At 41.9% G+C, this 18,461-nt stretch overlaps 1 protein-coding gene across 1 annotated transcript in view; it reads right to left on the reverse strand.

Annotated features, from left to right (window-relative positions):
* Positions 1-6,497: 6,497 nt before the first annotated feature.
* The window catches only part of ATP6V0E1 (ATPase H+ transporting V0 subunit e1), a 32,150-nt gene continuing 20,186 nt past the window's right edge, over positions 6,498-18,461 (reverse strand). Inside the window, exons 3-4 of the mRNA XM_025867029.2 lie at positions 15,479-15,608; positions 6,498-7,667 (exon numbers count right to left, since the gene is read on the reverse strand). Coding sequence (XP_025722814.1) covers positions 15,515-15,608 — 94 coding nt within the window. The 3' untranslated portion in view covers positions 6,498-7,667; positions 15,479-15,514. The remainder of the gene's footprint in view (positions 7,668-15,478; positions 15,609-18,461) is intronic.

Genomic DNA, 18,461 nt, shown 5'->3' on the forward strand with positions numbered 1-18,461 from the left:
CCTAATTTCCCAGATGATTTCAGGGGATATCCTCTGGGTGAAATTGACTAAGTCACATAACCGCAGAGTCTCCTACTGTAAAACAGGAATATGTCCCACTTATTCATATGATAATGTATGTTAGGAAGCTGGAGGTGAGGGTGGTGCTGACTGCTGTTCAAGACATGGCATTTACCTTAGATCTCTAGATGCCTCTTCTTTCTTTGCCCACCACTTAAGAGTGGGTGTTCCTAAGGTCTCCAGCCTAGACTGTCTCTCTCCTCACTCTACACACTCTTCCTGGACCCCTCATCCACACCCACAGGTTCAGTAATCTTTATGCTGGTGCCCCATACCCCCACGTCCAGCTCGCTCTTCCTGCCCGACTTCCAGACCCACATAACAATGGCCCACTGGCTATCTGCTTGTGCATACCTCTGGCACCTGCAAATTCTCATTGTCCACAACTGTGAACTCATCACTGCCCCCATCTTAGTGAAAGGCTCCAATGTCCACCCAGCGAGGAACCTGCCTGCAGTCCTTGACTCCTTCCTGTCCCTTAACAACCTCCGTCCCCCCCAACATCCAATCATCTGTATGTGCTAATACATGCTAGCCCGCAATACACTACTTCTCTAACTCCATTTCATTCCTAGCACCATAATCCAGGATACTTCTCCCTCCAGGACTCTTGCAACAGCTTCATCAATTTTGACTTCGCTTTTAATCATCCTCTGGGTTTACCCTTAAAGGTCATTTCCTTCAAGAAGCCTTCTGCCACTATTAGTGTTTCTAGTGCTCTTACGCAGCAACCAGTACGTCCAAGGCATAGCACCTGGTGACCCTGGGCTCCACCCACCAGGAGCACCTGGGAGCCAGTTGTCTCTTCCTGCTAAACTCTCAACTCCAGGAGCTCAGGGCTGTCTCTCCTGTTTCCCACTGTCTCAAGCAGCTAACACCAGGACAAAGAACAGGAGCTGAAAATACCTGTTCAATGTTGTTGAGAAACTTTTGTGGCTTGTAAAGTCACACTTAGCTTCTCAACTCATGCTTCCTCAAATACATCGCCTACTTCTACAAAACATCTGCTCTGCTTGTTCTGTTTTGGAGTGGCAACCCACAGTGTAGTACCACACTTTGGACAGTGTAAAGAAACTATGGAAACTATATGTCAAAATCCTGACAGCAACTTAAGTTGAATCCTGACTGGATTCATGCGGGTAGCAGTGTTACTGAGCATCCTTAGCCACTAGAACACTCCTGTTTTGGAGTTGGCCGGGGGTGGGGGGGGTAGGTGGGAGTTGGGGGGAGAGTTGGGGGAAACAGGGCCAATACATTTCACAAGGAGGGGGTTTTAACTGAAGCAGTGACACAGCCTCAATGAAAGACTTGCTTGGAGCAGTTGGGAGGGAAAGAACAGTGGGGCTTATTCTAACCCATGTGGGACCCCAGAACATTAATACCCCAGGCTTCCACTTTTCTATGTGGGCAGAATCAAAATCAATGCTCCCTTTTCATTTCACCATGCCGTCACTGTGAGCACCTATACAAAAAAAAGAGGCCAGAGTTTTATAAGCTGAATGCTCTGTACTCTGTCCCGCACAACTGAAACAGTTAATCAGAATTGTTGTGAACTCGCTGATTTTCATTGATTCAGAATAGCTTCAGTGTTTTAATAGACCTAGCTGACTTTTTTTTTAAAGATTTTATTTATTTATTTGACAGAGAGAGACACAGTGAGAGAGGGAACACAAGCAGGGGAATGTGGAGAGGGAGAAGCAGGTTTCCCGCCGAGCAGGGAGCCCGATGCGGGGATTTGATCCTAGGACCCTGGGATCATGACCCGAGCTGAAGGCAGACGCCTAATGACTGAGCCACCCTGGCGCCCCTCCCCGACCCTGAATTACTCTTAAATGAAAACAAAAAATGTGAGTGTGTGTGTATGTGTGTGTGTGTGTGTTCTATAATGTTTGAAGTATTAACACTATTCTGACAATGGTCCCCTCCAAAACACCTTTTATTCCCCCGATTATAAAAGTAATACATACTCTGTAGAAAATACACAAAGTTGCAAAAGAAATAATCATTATCAACATTTTGGTCTATTTCGCACCAGGCTTTTTGCTATGTACGTAAGTTTAAAATCCTTTTTTTCTTAAAATTCTATTTATTTTTGTTATTAAAATAATTTTTATTGTTTCTTCTTTTTACTCAAGTATTACCTTTTCATTGGAGAAAATGCTAAAAAGGAAAAAGAAAATTTGATGGGCACCTGGGTGGCTCAGTTGGTTAGGCGACTGCCTTCGGCTGAGGTCATGATCCTGGAATCCCGGGATCGAGCCCCGCATCAGGCTCCCTGCTCAGTGAGGAACCTGCTTCTCCCTCTGGCCCTCCTCTCTCTCTCTCTCTCTCTCTCTCATTCTCTCTCAAAATAAATAAATAAATCTTTGAAGAAAAAAAAAATGTGAACCATCTGCAGTTCCAGAGGCAATGTTAGTACTTTTGTTTATCTTTTCAATCTCATTTCTAGGCATACATTGCAGAAAAAAAGAAATTATATTTTTAAAGATTTTATTTATTTATTTGAGAGAGAGAGAGAGAATGAGAGATAGAAAGCACAAGAGGGAAGAGGGTCAGAGGGAGAAGCAGACTCCCTGCTGAGCAGGAAGCCCGATATGGGACTCGATCCCAGGACTCCAGGATCATGACCTGAGCCAAAGGCAGTCGCTTAACCAACTGAGCCACCCAGGTGCCTGAAAAAAAGCAATTATTAAATGCACCATGATATTCCCTCAGTTGGATGCAGTATGACTTTAAATTAAAGCATCTCTTTATGTTGGGCATTAACTGTGCTATGATAAATTGTGCCATGATAAATATCCTTTATGGTGGTTATTTTATACTGTGCTTTTTTCCTCTTTGAAAATTAAGGGTTTTCTACAATTAATTCCATCCATTCAACTTTTGAGAGAAAACTGAAATAAAGGAACAGGGGAAAAGTAATACATAACTTTTGCCTAAAGTCCCATCTTCATTTTAAATATAACTGTTCTTCAAACAGAAGAGAGCACTTGCATAGAAGGGTGGGTTGTTGGAAGCATTCTAAAATGCCTAGATATGTATTTTAAGATAAAATTTAAATATAGTTAGTAAAAGAGCAATTGACTCTTCAAAAATTTTTTTTTCAAGATTTTATTTATTTATCAGAGAGAGAGTGAGAGAGAGCAAGCACAAGCAGGGGGAGCGATGCAGGACTCGATCCCAGGACCCTGGGATCATGACCTGAGCTGAAGGCAGATGCAATCAACTGAGCCACCCAGATGTTCCGACTCTTCAAATTTTTGGAAGATGAAATCCAGGGCCAAATCTTCCATGAGTCCAAGCAACAATTTAAAATCATTTATTGGGATGCCTGGGTGGCTCAGTCGGTTAAGCGTCTGCCTTCGGCTCAGGTCATGGTCCCAGGGTCCTGGGATCAAGTCCCGTATCGGGCTCCCTGCTCCGCGGGTAGCCTGCTTCTCCCTCTGCCTCTGCCTCTCTCTCTGTCTCTCATGAATAAATAAAATCTTTAAAAATAAATAAATAAAATCATTTCTTGGGGTGCTTGGGTGGCTCAATGGGTTGGACTCCTGGTTTCGGCTCAGGTCATGATCTCAGGGTCATAAGACTGAGCCCTCCTGGGGCTCTGCACACACTCAGCAGGGAGTCTGCTTGAGATTCTCTCTGCCCCTCCCCCCACTCATACACACCCTCTCTCTCTAAAATAAACAAATCTTTTAAAAAAACCATTTCTCAATTTTAACACTTACCATTGTTAAAAAACTGGCCAGAAGAAATGAGCAAAAAGACACTACTTCCGAAGCAATGCCCAAGTAAGATAGGATAAAATATTGTTGGGTCAGTGATAAGGGTACAGATATCATAATATGCTTGAAGAAAACAACAAAAACATTGTTCAAAGAAAACAATGACCCTCAGACTACATCTTAAATCATGCCAGAAATACTCCCATTCTGGTAGAAGAGCTTGTAGGACTCACATAGAACCTGGAAGGGCAGGAAGGATGTGGTCCAGACACTTATGCTAGGATTGTTTCTAAGACATCCATCTCCCTGCTCAGAGTTCAGGCCTGGAGCCCTGTGTGTGTCTTTGATTTTTCTGTACCAATGACTAATCAAAAGGGAAACCAATATGTGTAAAAAAAAAAAAATCAGTTGGCTGCCCCCCCCCGCCCAAGGTCTGTCTTTACAGAAATAAAGAGTCGTCAGGGGATCCTAGCCGTTTTGTCATTTCTTTGGAAAATACTTTGTGTATTTTTGAAAATTAAAATCATCTTCACCAACATCTCACTTGGTAACAAGCTTGTATAGCAGAAAAGGCAGGTATTATCCCCGCTTTGTAGATGAAAAAACTGAGGCTCAGAAATTAAATGATTTGCTCAAAGTTAATACCGCTTGCAGGTGACGGAGTAAGACTGCAAACCTGGTGCCTCTCCTAGTCTCATGATCGTGCCAGGAGTCCACACCACATTCATCTGGACAGGCTTTGGAGGAGTAGGACATTTCCAATATCCTTTTAAAGGTCTGGATGGGGCTCCTTCCAAGCTGGGGTCCTGGCAATCACTGGAGCAAGAGAACGGTCAAACACAATGTGATTCGCAGCCATCCGTCCATCTCAGACGATGGGCCATGTTGCAACAAAACGGGTCAGTTACTAGGAATGAGGTGGGGAGAAAACAGGTATCCGAGTTTACATATTAGTTGTATTTAATATTCCCGAAAATGTCATAAAGGAGGAAACAACCTCAAGGGTTAAGTGACTTCCTGGACAAAGGGAACCCAGCAAGTTTCCCTCACAAAAAATGAGTTGATTGTCTCATTCCCTCATTTCAACAATAGCCATAAAGCTAGGTGGTGACAGTCACAGTGCCTGGCCTTTAGGGGCTTGTGATCAACCTTTCTGGGAAGTCTTTGACCTCCAACTTGGCTAGAAAATGAGCTCCTTTCTTCTTCATAGGCTTTAGGCTGAGGCCGTTAGAGCCTCACGAGCAGTAAGTCCCACTAGGGTTTGTAGAGAAGCATCCAGGTTCAGGCCCGAGCTGCAATTAGGGCCCTTTACTTCCCTAGAAGGCTTACTGAGCAGTATATTCCCTTCTGGGGGACAATCAAAACCTCCCTGGCACAGAATCAGCCCCTTCAGTGCTCACATCCTTGTGTCTCTGTTATTAATGCAGCCAACACACTACTCTTGCTGACTTGTGTCCGTAGGAATTGGATCCCACCAGGTGGCAAGTCCAAATGGAAAAAGCAATGTAATCCAGTTGACTTCTCAAAATGTCTAATTGAGAGCAAATGGGAAGTACAAAAACGGATCAGTACAAAGTGACAGAATAAGGCAGGACTCAGGGAGCTGGGTCAGCTAGGTTCATGACCTCTGCTTTCAACTATGCCATTAAATTGGAACTATGCCAAACCATGATCATGAACGCTGTCCTCCATCACTGCCACAAGCCTGCCACAGCTAAGGTCTGCTGTGCTGACACAACGTGGGCTCCCTATCAGCTAATGCCATATGTTGAACTCAAGACAGGCGAAAGCAACACTCAAAGGAAGTGCCACTACAATAGAGACATCACAAGGCTCAGCTTCAAAACCATGGTGCTGGGTGCCTGGGTGGCTCAGTTGGTTAAGCGACTGCCTTCGGCTCAGGTCATGATCCTGGAGTCCCGGGATCAAGTCCCACATCGGGCTCCCTGCTCAGCAGGGAGTCTGCTTCTCCCTCTGACCCTCTTCCCTCTCGTGCTCTCTATCTCTCACTCTCTCTCTCTCAAATAAATAAATAAAATCTTTAAAAAAAACAAAAACAAAACCATGGTGCTTTGCAAGAAAGCAGTGCAGAGTGGCGTTTGGAAGGTTTTAGGCTGACCCCCAGCAATAATGGGATGAAGGGCCTGACTTGAAGAATCTGGGTAGACAGCTGCAATGGAGTCACACTTCCCCCATGGTTAGGGTTCAGAGACTGCAGCATCCTTTTATGTACCCACAGTAACCACCAGCATTGCTTTCTTCAATGACAAATATTAAGGTCAAGTGAATTGCTCTGATGGAAGACAGCCTGGAAGAATTCTTCCCTAATACCTGAAACCCAAAGTTGGCAAAAAAAAAAAAAAAAACCACAACAAAAAACCAAAGTTGGCTCCAACTTTGGGAAAGGCAGGGTGGCAAGTGAGAAGGGCTCTAGAGGGGAAATTAAAAAATATGGATCCTACTCCCTGGTCTGCGTCTGACCAGCTGCATTAAGCCCTGCCTGGGCTCAGATTCTTTATCTATAAAACCATGGGTTAGCTAGTGTTTGCCACTATGGTCCCTCCAGTGTCAGATCTTCACCGTTTTATGGATTCCATGAAATTAGCTAAAAAGACCCTTTTGCTGGAAATGTAAAGTATGGAGTTGCCTCTCAAGAAAATTTGAAGTTCAAAATAAAAGAATGAAAAGAAAGAAATGAAAGCACGACAGTCATTTCAACTTGAAACTCTTGTTATTAAGAACAGCAAAGCAACGAGTTCAGACAGTTTGGGAGGAATAGAAAAGCACAAACTGCAAAACAGGAAATCCATTCTTGGCTTGGCTGGCTGTCAAAAAGCCATGGGCTGGTGAAAATTTAGATCCATTTAAATTTTTAATTTCTTAAAGCTAATAAAGTCCCCAAATTAGTGAATTATTCAGAGGGCTGCTACCAAAACACAGAATTACCGTCCCATCCTAGGCTTTTTAATACGTCCTGATTTCTCCGGTACTATCTCTGAGGGTGTGATGGCACAAGGAACTGCCAGTTCCATCTTGTGCCTATGCTGGGTACGGACCCTCTAGTTGCTCACCATCATAACCACTGTTTTATGGACAATGGTCTGACACGGCCTCAGATTACAGTTCTATGTAGACCGACCTTACCCCACCAGATTGTGTATCAGCTCTTGAACTTCCAGGGACCTCAATTCCCACACCTTTGATTCCTCCAGTGCCTTGGCTACAGTAAGCACCCAGATTACTAATGATCAAGAAAAGTACTCACCAGTCTCCTCAGGTACATCAAACTACATGACCACATTCATATTTTAGTTTGAACTACAAAATCATTTTTTTTAAAGGCATCATCTAGAGACAGAAAAGCTTACAAAAATGAACTTAATAAACACTGAAACCAGATTTCCACAGAGAAAAATAATTTATTCCAGTAGATGGCAGAAATAAGAAAGTCATCCTGAAAATATACTTTGGTGCAATTCTGTTGGGTCTGACAGCCCCTCTGAACACGCTCTCCCACTGATTGCCCCACTGGATTCTGTCTTTTGACAGTTAAACACTTTGCTGATTCCCATGTTGTGACCAGGCAGGAGTCATCTTCAAATTCACAGGTTCCAAGGAGACAGCAATGTATTTCTCAGAAGAATAGCACCTTCTATCTCAGAAGAGTGCATAAACACTTTACAGAGTCAGCACAGTTTAGGTTAAGTAGGCACATAATTCGTCAAAACGTAAAAAAGGTGACAGGAAAAATACTGCATTGTAGAATAAGATATTCAAACATGGTGTGAATATTTAAGGCAGCTGACGGCCAAAAGAGGTGAGTCAAAGAAGGTGGTCTGGGTTTGGAGTTGATTTTGCATCTAGAGGAATTCTCTTCGTGACCTGCAAAACAAAGCCGTTCTAGTAACTGATCCTTACGCCATCCTTAAGTGGGCAAGAGGTTAATAACATCAAGAAAAGTCAATCAGGCCAATAATTTAAAAATATATAGGTGCTCAATAAATACTTGAATGAAAAGTGGGCTCAAGTACAGTCCCAGTTTGGGCAGGTTTTGCAGGGCTGTGACAATAGGTCCGATTACCGAAGACAATGCTGAACTGAGGATCATAAGTAACAGTTTGACTGTATCATGGAAAGCAGGAAGTTGACTCAGACTAATCCTACTGGAATCTAATGAGTTCACTTCAAGAATCCCTATTTGCCCCTATCCTCTTACAGCTAGCAAACTTTTTTTTTTTTTTTAAAGATTTTACTTATTTGACAGAGAGAGACACAGCGAGAGAGGGAACACAAGCAGGGGGAGTGGGAGAGGGGGAAGCAGGCTTCCCGCCGAGCAGGGAGCCCGATGCAGGACTCGATCCCAGGACCCTGAGATCACAACCCGAGCCGAAGGCAGTCGCTTAACCAACTGAGCCACCCAGGCCACCCCTCAGCTAGCAAATATTTAAAATAGGAATCTTCACATATCAAACTCATAGCAGTGGTTGCATAAACTCCTTTATATAAAGCTTATTTTAAAGAACTGTATAGGGGCACTGGGGTGGCTCAGTCGGTTAAGCGTCTGCCTTCAGCTCTGGTCACGATCCCTGGGACCTGAGACCGAGCTGTGCATCAGGCTCCCTGCTCAGCAGAGTCTGCTCCTCCCTCTCCCTCTCCCTCTTCCTGCCGCTCCCCCTGCTTGTGCTGTCAAATAAATAAATAGATCTTTAAAAAAGATAAAATAAAGGACTATATAAACAAAGCCATATACACTGCTTTCAAAATTAAAAGCCAATAAAGAGAATATAAAAATTAAGTAAATAGTGGCTTTCAAGGGAAATTTCCACACAAAACCTTAGTTGGCAGAAAAGAAAACAAGCTGGTTAAGGGGCTCCTGGGTGGCTCAGTCAGTTAAGCATCTGCCTTCAGCTTGGGTCATGATCCTGGGGTCCTCGGATGGAGCCCCACATCAGGCTCCCTGCTCAGCAGGAGTCTGCTTCTTCCTCTGCCCCTTCCCTACCGCTCGTGTGCACGCTCTCTCTCTCTCTCTCTCAAATAAATAAAATCTTAAAAAAAAGAAAAAAGAAGACAAGCTGGTTATGACACACAATTTGCCAGAACGTTGAGGGTTAGGTATATGTGGGCGAGGAGCTAGTTAAACTGGGAAGAGACATGGTTTATAGGCAGGCATATCTGACAAGACTGAAGGTCAAGTAGTACGTAGGAGATCTGATGGGCCTTTGAGGTTTTCCCAATCAGTGGGCACAACCAGGAGAATCCACAGAGCAGTGTGGTAAAATAATAGGTTTCCCAAGGCCTGGGGTCCATAATGCCCAGAAACAAACACAAGGCTGCTGGTAAGTCTTCCTGGAGCCAGCTGGGGCAGTCTAATCACCCTCAATATGGAAAGCACCAGACTTTGCTGGACCCACTAAGGAGGGACACTGCTAACAAAATACATTCAACTCCAGATATAATCAGAGGACTGTTTTTTACAATGTACTAGGAAAATAACCACATCGGGCCAGGGAGGGGCAATTACCAGAGCTACTGGTTTCTTGTGGCCTCACGGCCTCATAAAACCTTTAATCTAATGATCATTTCCTCTTCTCCTTAGGCCAGCAGAACAATCCATCTGCACAGCCCTGAGTTCCAGGCAGATGATAAATTTAACTTGAGAATACTGAAGCAGTGAATACAGGTGCTTTGTGTGTTACTTTTTTATGAAGCACACAGGTTAGACCTCCTCATTGTTTAGACCTTTTTGGACACATGAATAATAACAAAAGGGAAAAATAAGTCTTCACACCTTTGGAAAACCACAGAGAAACAAGATAATTTTCACTTAAGCTCAATGATACTAGTTTGAGATAAATGTGAGTGAGCGTTATGTTAAATGGCATGGACTTGTGGTTTGATTTGGGAGTAAATTAAAGAAGCACATATTCTAATTGTCTCTCTGACATGAAATAGCCATCTGGGGGTGGGTGGGGAGGAACTCAACCAAAGGGTCCATGTTCTCATTTTATAAAATAAGGAAATCACTAAAGCTATTTTCAGATACAACGGGAGAATAAAGACAACATAAATATATTAAGGGCAGAACCAGCAAATCTGTTCAAGGGAGGATGAGTGAATATATATTTTTTTTAATCAAAGAATAGGTTTCATTTTTATCTGTATTTTTTTGGTTTAGATAAAGTCACAAAACAGTTCCTTCTTTACAATTATGTTTAAGATACGTGTTTATTGTGGATTAACTACAAGAGATATCCAAGAAAGTGAAAGGTATGTGTATTTAACAAGTCAAGGCAATGCACAAAATGAATGGCAAAAACTGGAGAGCTAAATACGTCTACAGAGAAAGGAAATCTCTTTGAGACCAAGTGGCCAGAAAAGAAAGTACAAGGATTTGCAAGCTGGACACTCAGAGAGAAAACATCAGAAAGAACTGAGAGAATGGGTGAATGAAGACCAGAGAGCAGAGAGGATGTCTGCAGAATAGGGTGTTTACTAACCTGCCTCCTAAATTAACAAATGTCAGAGGGCAGTGAGAGGAAAGGCTAAGCAAAGTTCATTAAGTCAAGAACATGGAAATGGCAGCGCTGGAACCAACAGGTCTCAGAACAAAGCAGTGAAGAAAGGCTGCAAAAGTGGTTTGAAGGCAACTGGAAAGGCCTTGACCGCCAACTTGGGAAGTTGGACAGAATCTGCAAGATAGTCATTCTTACCTTCTGTGGCTCATGGGAACTTTGGTGACCCCGACAAAAGCTGTGCTTACCACATGTTACAGAGCATTCCAAGGGGCAGGTATCCACTAAACTCAGTTTAAAGAACAACAACAACCCTGCAGTAGCTATGGAGAACTACTGAAAGCTTCTGGGGCAAGCAGTGATCTCTTTCAGGAAGTGCTGTATCAGGAAGACAAAAAGGGTGGTGTTTCATAGAAAGTGACTACAGAGCAGGGGGACCTGATGATAAGCCCCTGTAATATCTCAGAGCCGCAATGATCAGGGTCAGAAATCAGGGCGCCCAAAGGAGAGACAGGGAAGAGGAGCAGACATAAGAGCCATTCACAGGATCAACTGGATTCAAGGAAGAGGAGAAAGAAGTGATCGGATAGGTTCTGACTCTTAAGTGACAGCGAAACCTGTAACCTCAGGAATTGAAACGGAGACATGACAGTCTGAAGTGGCAACAGCATATCCTTTCAGAGAGAGCAGAGTAAAAGATACACTTTTTAACCACAAAACACCTTGCACCGTTTAAGTCTTCACAAATATGGCTTCATTTCAACCTCTCAACAAATCACAAACCTCTTCAGAGCCCACAGCCTTCCCTGAAATCCCTACTCAGTACCATGCACCTCATGAGCACTCAAATATTTTTGGAATGCATAGAAAAACAGCTCCCCCTGGGCAGAGGCCTAATTACCAATAAACTTTATTCCTCTCCTGTCCAGACTCTGTAATAAAATAGAACGTCTGCCCTTCAGGACTACAGTAAGCCATATCAACTCATCTAAAAGATTACAATGGTGTGGTAAACCAACTAACTTAAAGGATGCTGGGGCTGAAGCCAAATCCACTCCAAGGAGATTCCACACTAGCATTACATCCCCAAGGCTGTAGGAAAATGGGCCATGACAAAACAGCCATCTTGATGTGACAGTTCCGGAAGCATCTTAGGAATCTAGGAGAGGCAGACAAGGCTGGCAGGGGGCAGAGATGGAATGAGCGCTGTTCTTAGAGAAGTACCAGCAAGATTCCCAGCCAATAAACATAACGTGCTGTAACTCAGTCTATCATCAACACATGAAAGAAAATCATGGCAAGTAAAGTGATTAAAGTAGCGAAAGATCAGCTAGGTGTTTACCTGTGCTGTTGAAATCAAGTCAATTCCATCTATATAAAATTACTCTAAAGCTTTCACGACTATTCCTCATTTTCCTCTGCTGAATACCATGTCTGGCTTACACCTCCTACTTTCCCAAATCTGGCCTCTACTCATGCACAAAATCAAACACTTTTCCTTACCAGATGAAGACAGGCCTAAATCTGGTTTCTGGACTCCTTTATCATCCCACAAAGTTCAAAAGGGAATTTAGCTCAGTCTTTCGATTTCCCACAAAGAAAAGTGAAGTCTTGTCACAGGAGTTGTTTGCTCCCATGTTAGGCAGAGATGAGATCTCTTCATGTGATAACTCCAAAGGCCTACAGTTATGGTACTACCATAATAGAATGTATGTGACAGGACATTCCTAGTTAGGGTTCTCCTGATTATGTCCTCCTGCTTCCTGGCACCTGCTTGTAAAGGAACCACGTTTAATATAAGGGTTTCAAGCAGCCCTGGTTTGTGCTGTGGACCAGAGTGCAAACAAGAAATTTGTCTGTCAGGTTAACTTGAGATTGAAAATGTGGACAAACGAAACCTTCAGATCCACACATTCACTGTTCTTCAGACCCACAAGGCCCAATTCTCTTTTATTACAAGGGAAGGAAATAAGACTCAGAGAAGTTAAGTGAAAGGCAATGCTGGAAAGAGATTCAACTGAGGCCTGAAGGTCTCTGCTTGAAACCCCAATCAACATCCTTACCTAATAGCCACTGTAGTTAAAAGGAAGGATAACAAACAGGAGAACTCGATGAAAAAAAAAGACAGGTAAAAAAAAAATCTTATAAATCAGACAATACATATGTATATATACTCCCCTTTGGGCAAAGAAAGAACTCTTAAGGGAAAAAAAACCAAAAAAACACCTGACCACTTACCTATCAGACTGGCAAAAATCCAGGCTGTGAGGAGGAAATAGGCACTCTCATATATTGTTGGTGGAAATGTAAAAATGGTATAACCCCTATAGAAGGGAATATAGTAATAGCTAGAAAAAGCATATATACCTTTAAACCAGATTCAATTTTCATGGACTCTAATCCAAAGATCACCAGCAAAAATATAAAATGTCTTATGTTTAGGATGATATTGTGCCTTTATCAATAATAGCGAAAGACTAGAAACAATCCAAAAGTGCATCCATCACTATAAAAAGAATTGAGGAAGATCTCTATACACTGATAAGAGCAATCTCTAGGATATATTGTTCAGTGAAAAAAAGCAAGGTACAGAATAGTATACATAATATGGTATCTCTTTTGTAACAGCTGTGTGGGGGGATATACACACATATGTATATATACATACATATATAGATTAATATGTATGTATGTATTTGCTTATCTTGGCAACATGAAACACAGGAAGACCTCTCTGAATGTATCTTGTTTATAATTTTGACTTTGAAAATATCTTTTACATATTCAAAAAACAGTAGCAAATAAAAAAATTACTTTGAACTGAACACAAAATAAAACAATCTAATTACATATCAATTGGTTATGATGAGAGAAAATATTGCAAGTGACCTCAGAAAACGACATTTTTTTTTTATTTGTTCTAAGGACAAATAAAGCAGCAAAGGAATCCTAAACTGCACTCAATAAACTTCGAGTTAGTAGCTAACTGATGTTATTTTGAAACTATATGTATTGCAGGATAATGAAAATAAGTAATTAAATTGTCTGTAGGAGCCAAGATTTTCAACATATGTGAATGATATTCAAGAATAAAACCAAAGTAGTAAAAACCACGTAATGTTAAATTTGAATTAAAAGTACTAACATGAGGGGAGCCTGGGAGGCTCAGTCAGTTAAAGCATCTGCCTTTGGCTCAGGTCATGATCCCAGGGTCCTGGGATCGAGCCCCGCATCGGGCTCCCTGCTTAGCGGGGAGCCTGCTTTTCCCTCTCCTTCTGTACCTCTCCCCCTGCTTGTGCTCTCTCCCTCTCTGTCAAATAAATACGCAAAATCTTTAAAAAAAAAAAAAAAAGGTACTAACATGAACTCATGATTTTTTTCTTCTTAGAACATACTTCCGGGCGGGAGCCTGGGTGGCTCAGTTGGTTAAGCAACTATCTTCGGCTCAGGTCATGATCCTGGAGTCCCGGGATCGAGTCCCGCATTGGGCTCCCTGCTCAGCAGGGAGTCTGCTTCTCCCTCTGACTCCCCCTTCTCGTGCTCTCTCTATCTCATTCTCTCTCTCAAATAATAAAATCTTTAAAAAAAAAAAAAAAAACACACTTCCTGGCTCTGTCCACCGTAAAGACTTAGAAGCAATGACACCGCAGAAATGGATGCACCGAACAATCAGATCTTGGTTTTTAAATCCATTTCCCACTGAAGGAACCACAGCCAGCTGGGCTTGAGAACCGACTAGTGAACCAGGGATCCTTTCAGTGGGAAATTTAGAGAGCAATCTGAGGAACAGCTGATTCCAAGTCTGGGACAGGAAACACACATAGAGGGGTCTGGGGCATCTTGATGTTGCCAGTAAGTAAGGAAACTATCAAGGACTAATATCAAAAGGACATAGAAGCCAGTGTAGACAGGCTCCCGTAGGCCAAAGAAAGAACAACTGAACATTAAAAGGGTAATAAATGTAACTGATTAAAATTCAAAAGGGAAGAAAAAACCTCTCTGGATACCCTGGAAGTAACCTGGGCACTAACATCTTACCATGAAAATTAAAAGAAAAGAATTACAGTATGTATACTGCTTTTCCTGTATGATCTATATTTCAAGGTTACTAAATAACCCTAGAATGAGGGTAAGTTCATCTTTATACAAACATTTCATCTAATCAAATGCAGATGTTAACAATGGAACTAGAAAATCATCATTTTGCACTTTCTACTGAAATGTTTACTTCAGGCTAAGATCATCAATGGATAAAATTCCCAGATAAAAGGCTGGCAGAGAACTTTGCAACTGGAGGGACCAGGGTGCTATTACCTGAACCCACTGATCATTATAGCATCACGAAAGACAGGAGAGTCAGTCAGTCACATGTCTCTTGATATGAGTTCACAGTACCACTAAAAAACACTCTTGCCAAAAAAGCAGAACCAGAATCTAGGCAAGCATTGAGTGCTGACTTCCATTTATCAAAATAATGGAAAAAGAGGAACAAACTAAATGACAGGTTTTCTGACTCTCGGCCAGTGAATAAATCTTCCCACTATACCACTCCTTACTTCCTTGATCTTCTGAACCAAATAAAACCTACAATTTTAACTCCAGTTTTCAAAGGGCACCTGTCTCTCTCTATCCAAAGCATTCAGAAATGCCCTTAATTTAAAATCTGTCAGCAACTTTAAGAATCCTACAATATCAAGTATAAATAGTCATGCCCCTGTGTCTGAAAGACTGCATGCAAACTTTATTTAAATGGCTGGGTAAGGGGCGCCTGGGTGGCTCAGTCATTAAGCGTCTGCCTTTGGTTCAGGTCATGATCCCAGGGTCCTGGGATTGAGCCCCACATAGGGCTCCCTGCTCAGTGGGAAGCCTGCTTCTCCCTCTCCCCATGCTGTGTTCCTGCTCTCGCTAACTCTATCAAATAAATAAATAAATAAATAAATAAATAAATAAATAAATAAAGGCTGGGTAACAGCAGAATTTAAAAGACTCTTATGAATAAATCCTTTGGTAAAGTGAATGGCCTAAGTTCCAAATTTATTTCTGCTCTTCAGATGTTTACTTTCAGCAGCCTGCCCTTGCCAAGTGTTAAAATGGCTGTAGTTTTCTGAGGAAAAGTCAAGGCAATCTCTAGCTGCCAGTGTGACAGACAACACTGATGTGAAAGGTCGAGGGTATAGTCACCTCAATGATGGCGCACTGGAGAGCAGGTCTTCCTCCTTAAGGCCAATGATACTTGAGGTACCAGATGGTTTCATTTTTCAACTGTGGTCCAAAGAGAGGGTTGAGTTGGGCCAGAATTGCAATCAGCCAACTAAAAGAATGATGGGGGGAGGAAAAGCAACAACAGAAAGTGGTGAACTCATGTTGGAACAGTACCATTTTCAATTAGGATGAAAACAAATGCTTTAGTAAAATTTAAATCTATTCTGCTCGGACCAAACCCTCCATATACTTAAGTTCATAAAACACATGGTGCTGTTGGACGCCTATCTTATAACCCGTTTCAAAAAGCATACCCTGCCTTTGTTTCAATACATAGTGACAAAGCAGTGAGGCTTCACTATAGTTGTCTTTTCTCTCATTACCTTAATTCCAAGCATCCAAGATTTCCCCCATCCATATAAGATCTTTACCTCAGATTATCTTTACTTAATTTCAATTTAGCATCATCACAACGTCCAAGCTCAGGAAGAATGGGTGTTACTTTATCCATTCTCTAAATGCTAAGGCCCACAAACGATAGCACACACCCATTTTTACTGAGAGAGCCAAGGTTAAATTTCAGCCCACCATCTTTCAATTAGGATGTAACACTTGAGCTCCCCTTCTCTAATCACCATCTCCACTAAAATATGTAATACATCTTTTGGCCCCAGTGGAGCTGAACCAAATGGGTATTTAATTCCCCCAGCTTACTTGAGAATCTAAGCAACAACACATTCCTCTGTATTATACAGACTATTTATGGAGGAAGTACAGTATTACATACCACCTCAAGGTTAAAAGTGAAAAAAGTACAGTCAAAATTGCCTTTAAAATTTTCTTCTACAGCCTGTAAAGTTCTGAGTAAGTGGTTTTATGTCTGACACAGTGATAACATATATCCAGCGAAGTTTGAGAACCACTGAGCTAAGACCAAAGAACAAAAAGGAAGATAATACACAAATATCTGGCCATTCAAACCATTCTGTTTTACTTATTAAACAAATATTTAATGAGCACCTACTAGGTTCCAGGCCCCCCAGGAATAGAAAGGAGAAAATGAAGCATCACTACCTTCACAAAGCTTACATAACATAATGTCAGGAAGGAAATAAAGTAGGATGGAGGAATGGAGAATGATGGAGGTAGTCAGGGAGGGCTTCTCCAAGGAGGTAACATTCGAGCAGAGACCAGAATGAAGCAGAACACACACTGCCTTTCATCCCTCTGTAATATGTATGAAGTGATCAGAGACTCTCTCATTTTTCAGGGAGGTCCCAGCCTCTATCGACTGATCTGGGAGAGGAGATTTTAGTAATATAATCTGACGCAGGTATCTTCTCTGCACGGAATAGAGGGAACTGCTTTCCAAGGAAAAGGAGAGATATTGCTACAGGAGTCTCCTCCTAAAATTTTAGCACTTTAAATTCCCCTATAAGAGGGGAACCAGCCAAACCCAACCACGCTGTTACCCGGTTACATCTCTTTTCTTCGAGTTGCTGTCATTTTTAGAACTCTTCCAGTCAAAGGATCAAAAAGCCAATTCTGATCATCAATGACTAGACTGCTGAAGAATCTGCCAGCACTGCACCGGAAGCCCTGAAGCTCGCACCTACAGAAACAAACGAACCCACCCTCCCGCTCCACCCCACAGAAGGTGGTTTTGTGACAGGAAACACGATACCTGAGGAAATCAGGCCAAAACAGATACCCTAGGCTGATTCACTTTATAAAGAAAAAGCTAATTCGGATGAGATGCTCTGATCTGTCCTTAGAACGAGAATATTAAACACAAAAACAAAATACCAAGACTTGTAGTTGCGGTCACATCTATCTGTCACTGTGAAACAAAGAAACAGGACAGCACAGGCAGACACACTGAAAAGCTCTGTGACTGCAGTGAGCGCTAATGGTGCACAGCGAAGAGTCATGGAAAATTCCACACAGACCCAGGACTTCCCCAATCCCAGCAGGCAATAGAGGCTGACTGTAAAAACAGTCGTTCATCCTTTCGTAAGAGACTGAAATAACTGGCCAATGCTTAGAAGTACTAGATAAAAAATATGCTAGAACCTAAACTGATCTCTTTTTTGTTCATCAAAAAATGTACAGAATGAAATAAAAGCACCATCTCCCAGCACTTTGTATGATGTTGTATAGCAGTGCTTCTCAATCCTGGCCACACATTATAATCACTCAGGGAGCTTTAAAAAATACAGATGCTATACTTCACATGTAATCTTTAATTCTCCCACAATACAGTTAAGGAAACCAAGGCAGAGACAGGTTAAATGGTTTGCCTGTGGTCATAACACTAAGTAGGTGGTAGTAGCTCCTGAACCAGAAAACAGGTTAGACTAATGTTCCCCCTACAAAAGTTATCTGCTGAAGTATTTTTTAATGGACAACATTTCAGAAGGCATCCATTTAACTAAACCTAATCTGTCTGGGAGTTAAGGAAACAAAGAATCCATCTGCTGATTGTTGATGAAGTCCATCATAAGCCTTTGTTACCTGAGGTAAAGAAAAAAATATCCTAAATCAAGAACAAAGTCCACTTTGTTTGTTCAGATCAGGATCCAGAAACTTTCTAAAATTTAATTTTACATACTACTCTTAATGTTTCCAATCAAGCAAAACATCTCACTTAAAAACAAAACAAACCAAACCAACAAACTACAGTTCAAGAAAATTCCTTGGGAAAAAGCCCAGGTCGGTTCACTTGAAATTTCATGGAGGAATTTTCCCCCTCTAACCAGCTGAGCTCTGTGCCTGCCCTTCTGACTACCGCCTGACTTAAAATTTCCCTTTAAAGCGATAAACACGGTGGAAAACTGGAAGGAGAAAAAAATCTACTCTGAATTGATGGAAGTGGGTGGAGGAAGAGATCATATTCCAATGAATCTATTACTTCATGTGTCCAAGAAAAGAGAACTAAGTGTACCTTTCACACTTGCCCAAA

The sequence above is a fragment of the Callorhinus ursinus genome, unplaced genomic scaffold, assembly GCF_003265705.2.
Source record: "Callorhinus ursinus isolate GAN/ISIS: 27379988/994484 unplaced genomic scaffold, GSC_fseal_2.0 scaffold3, whole genome shotgun sequence".
In the NCBI taxonomy this organism is placed as follows: Eukaryota; Metazoa; Chordata; class Mammalia; order Carnivora; family Otariidae; genus Callorhinus; species Callorhinus ursinus.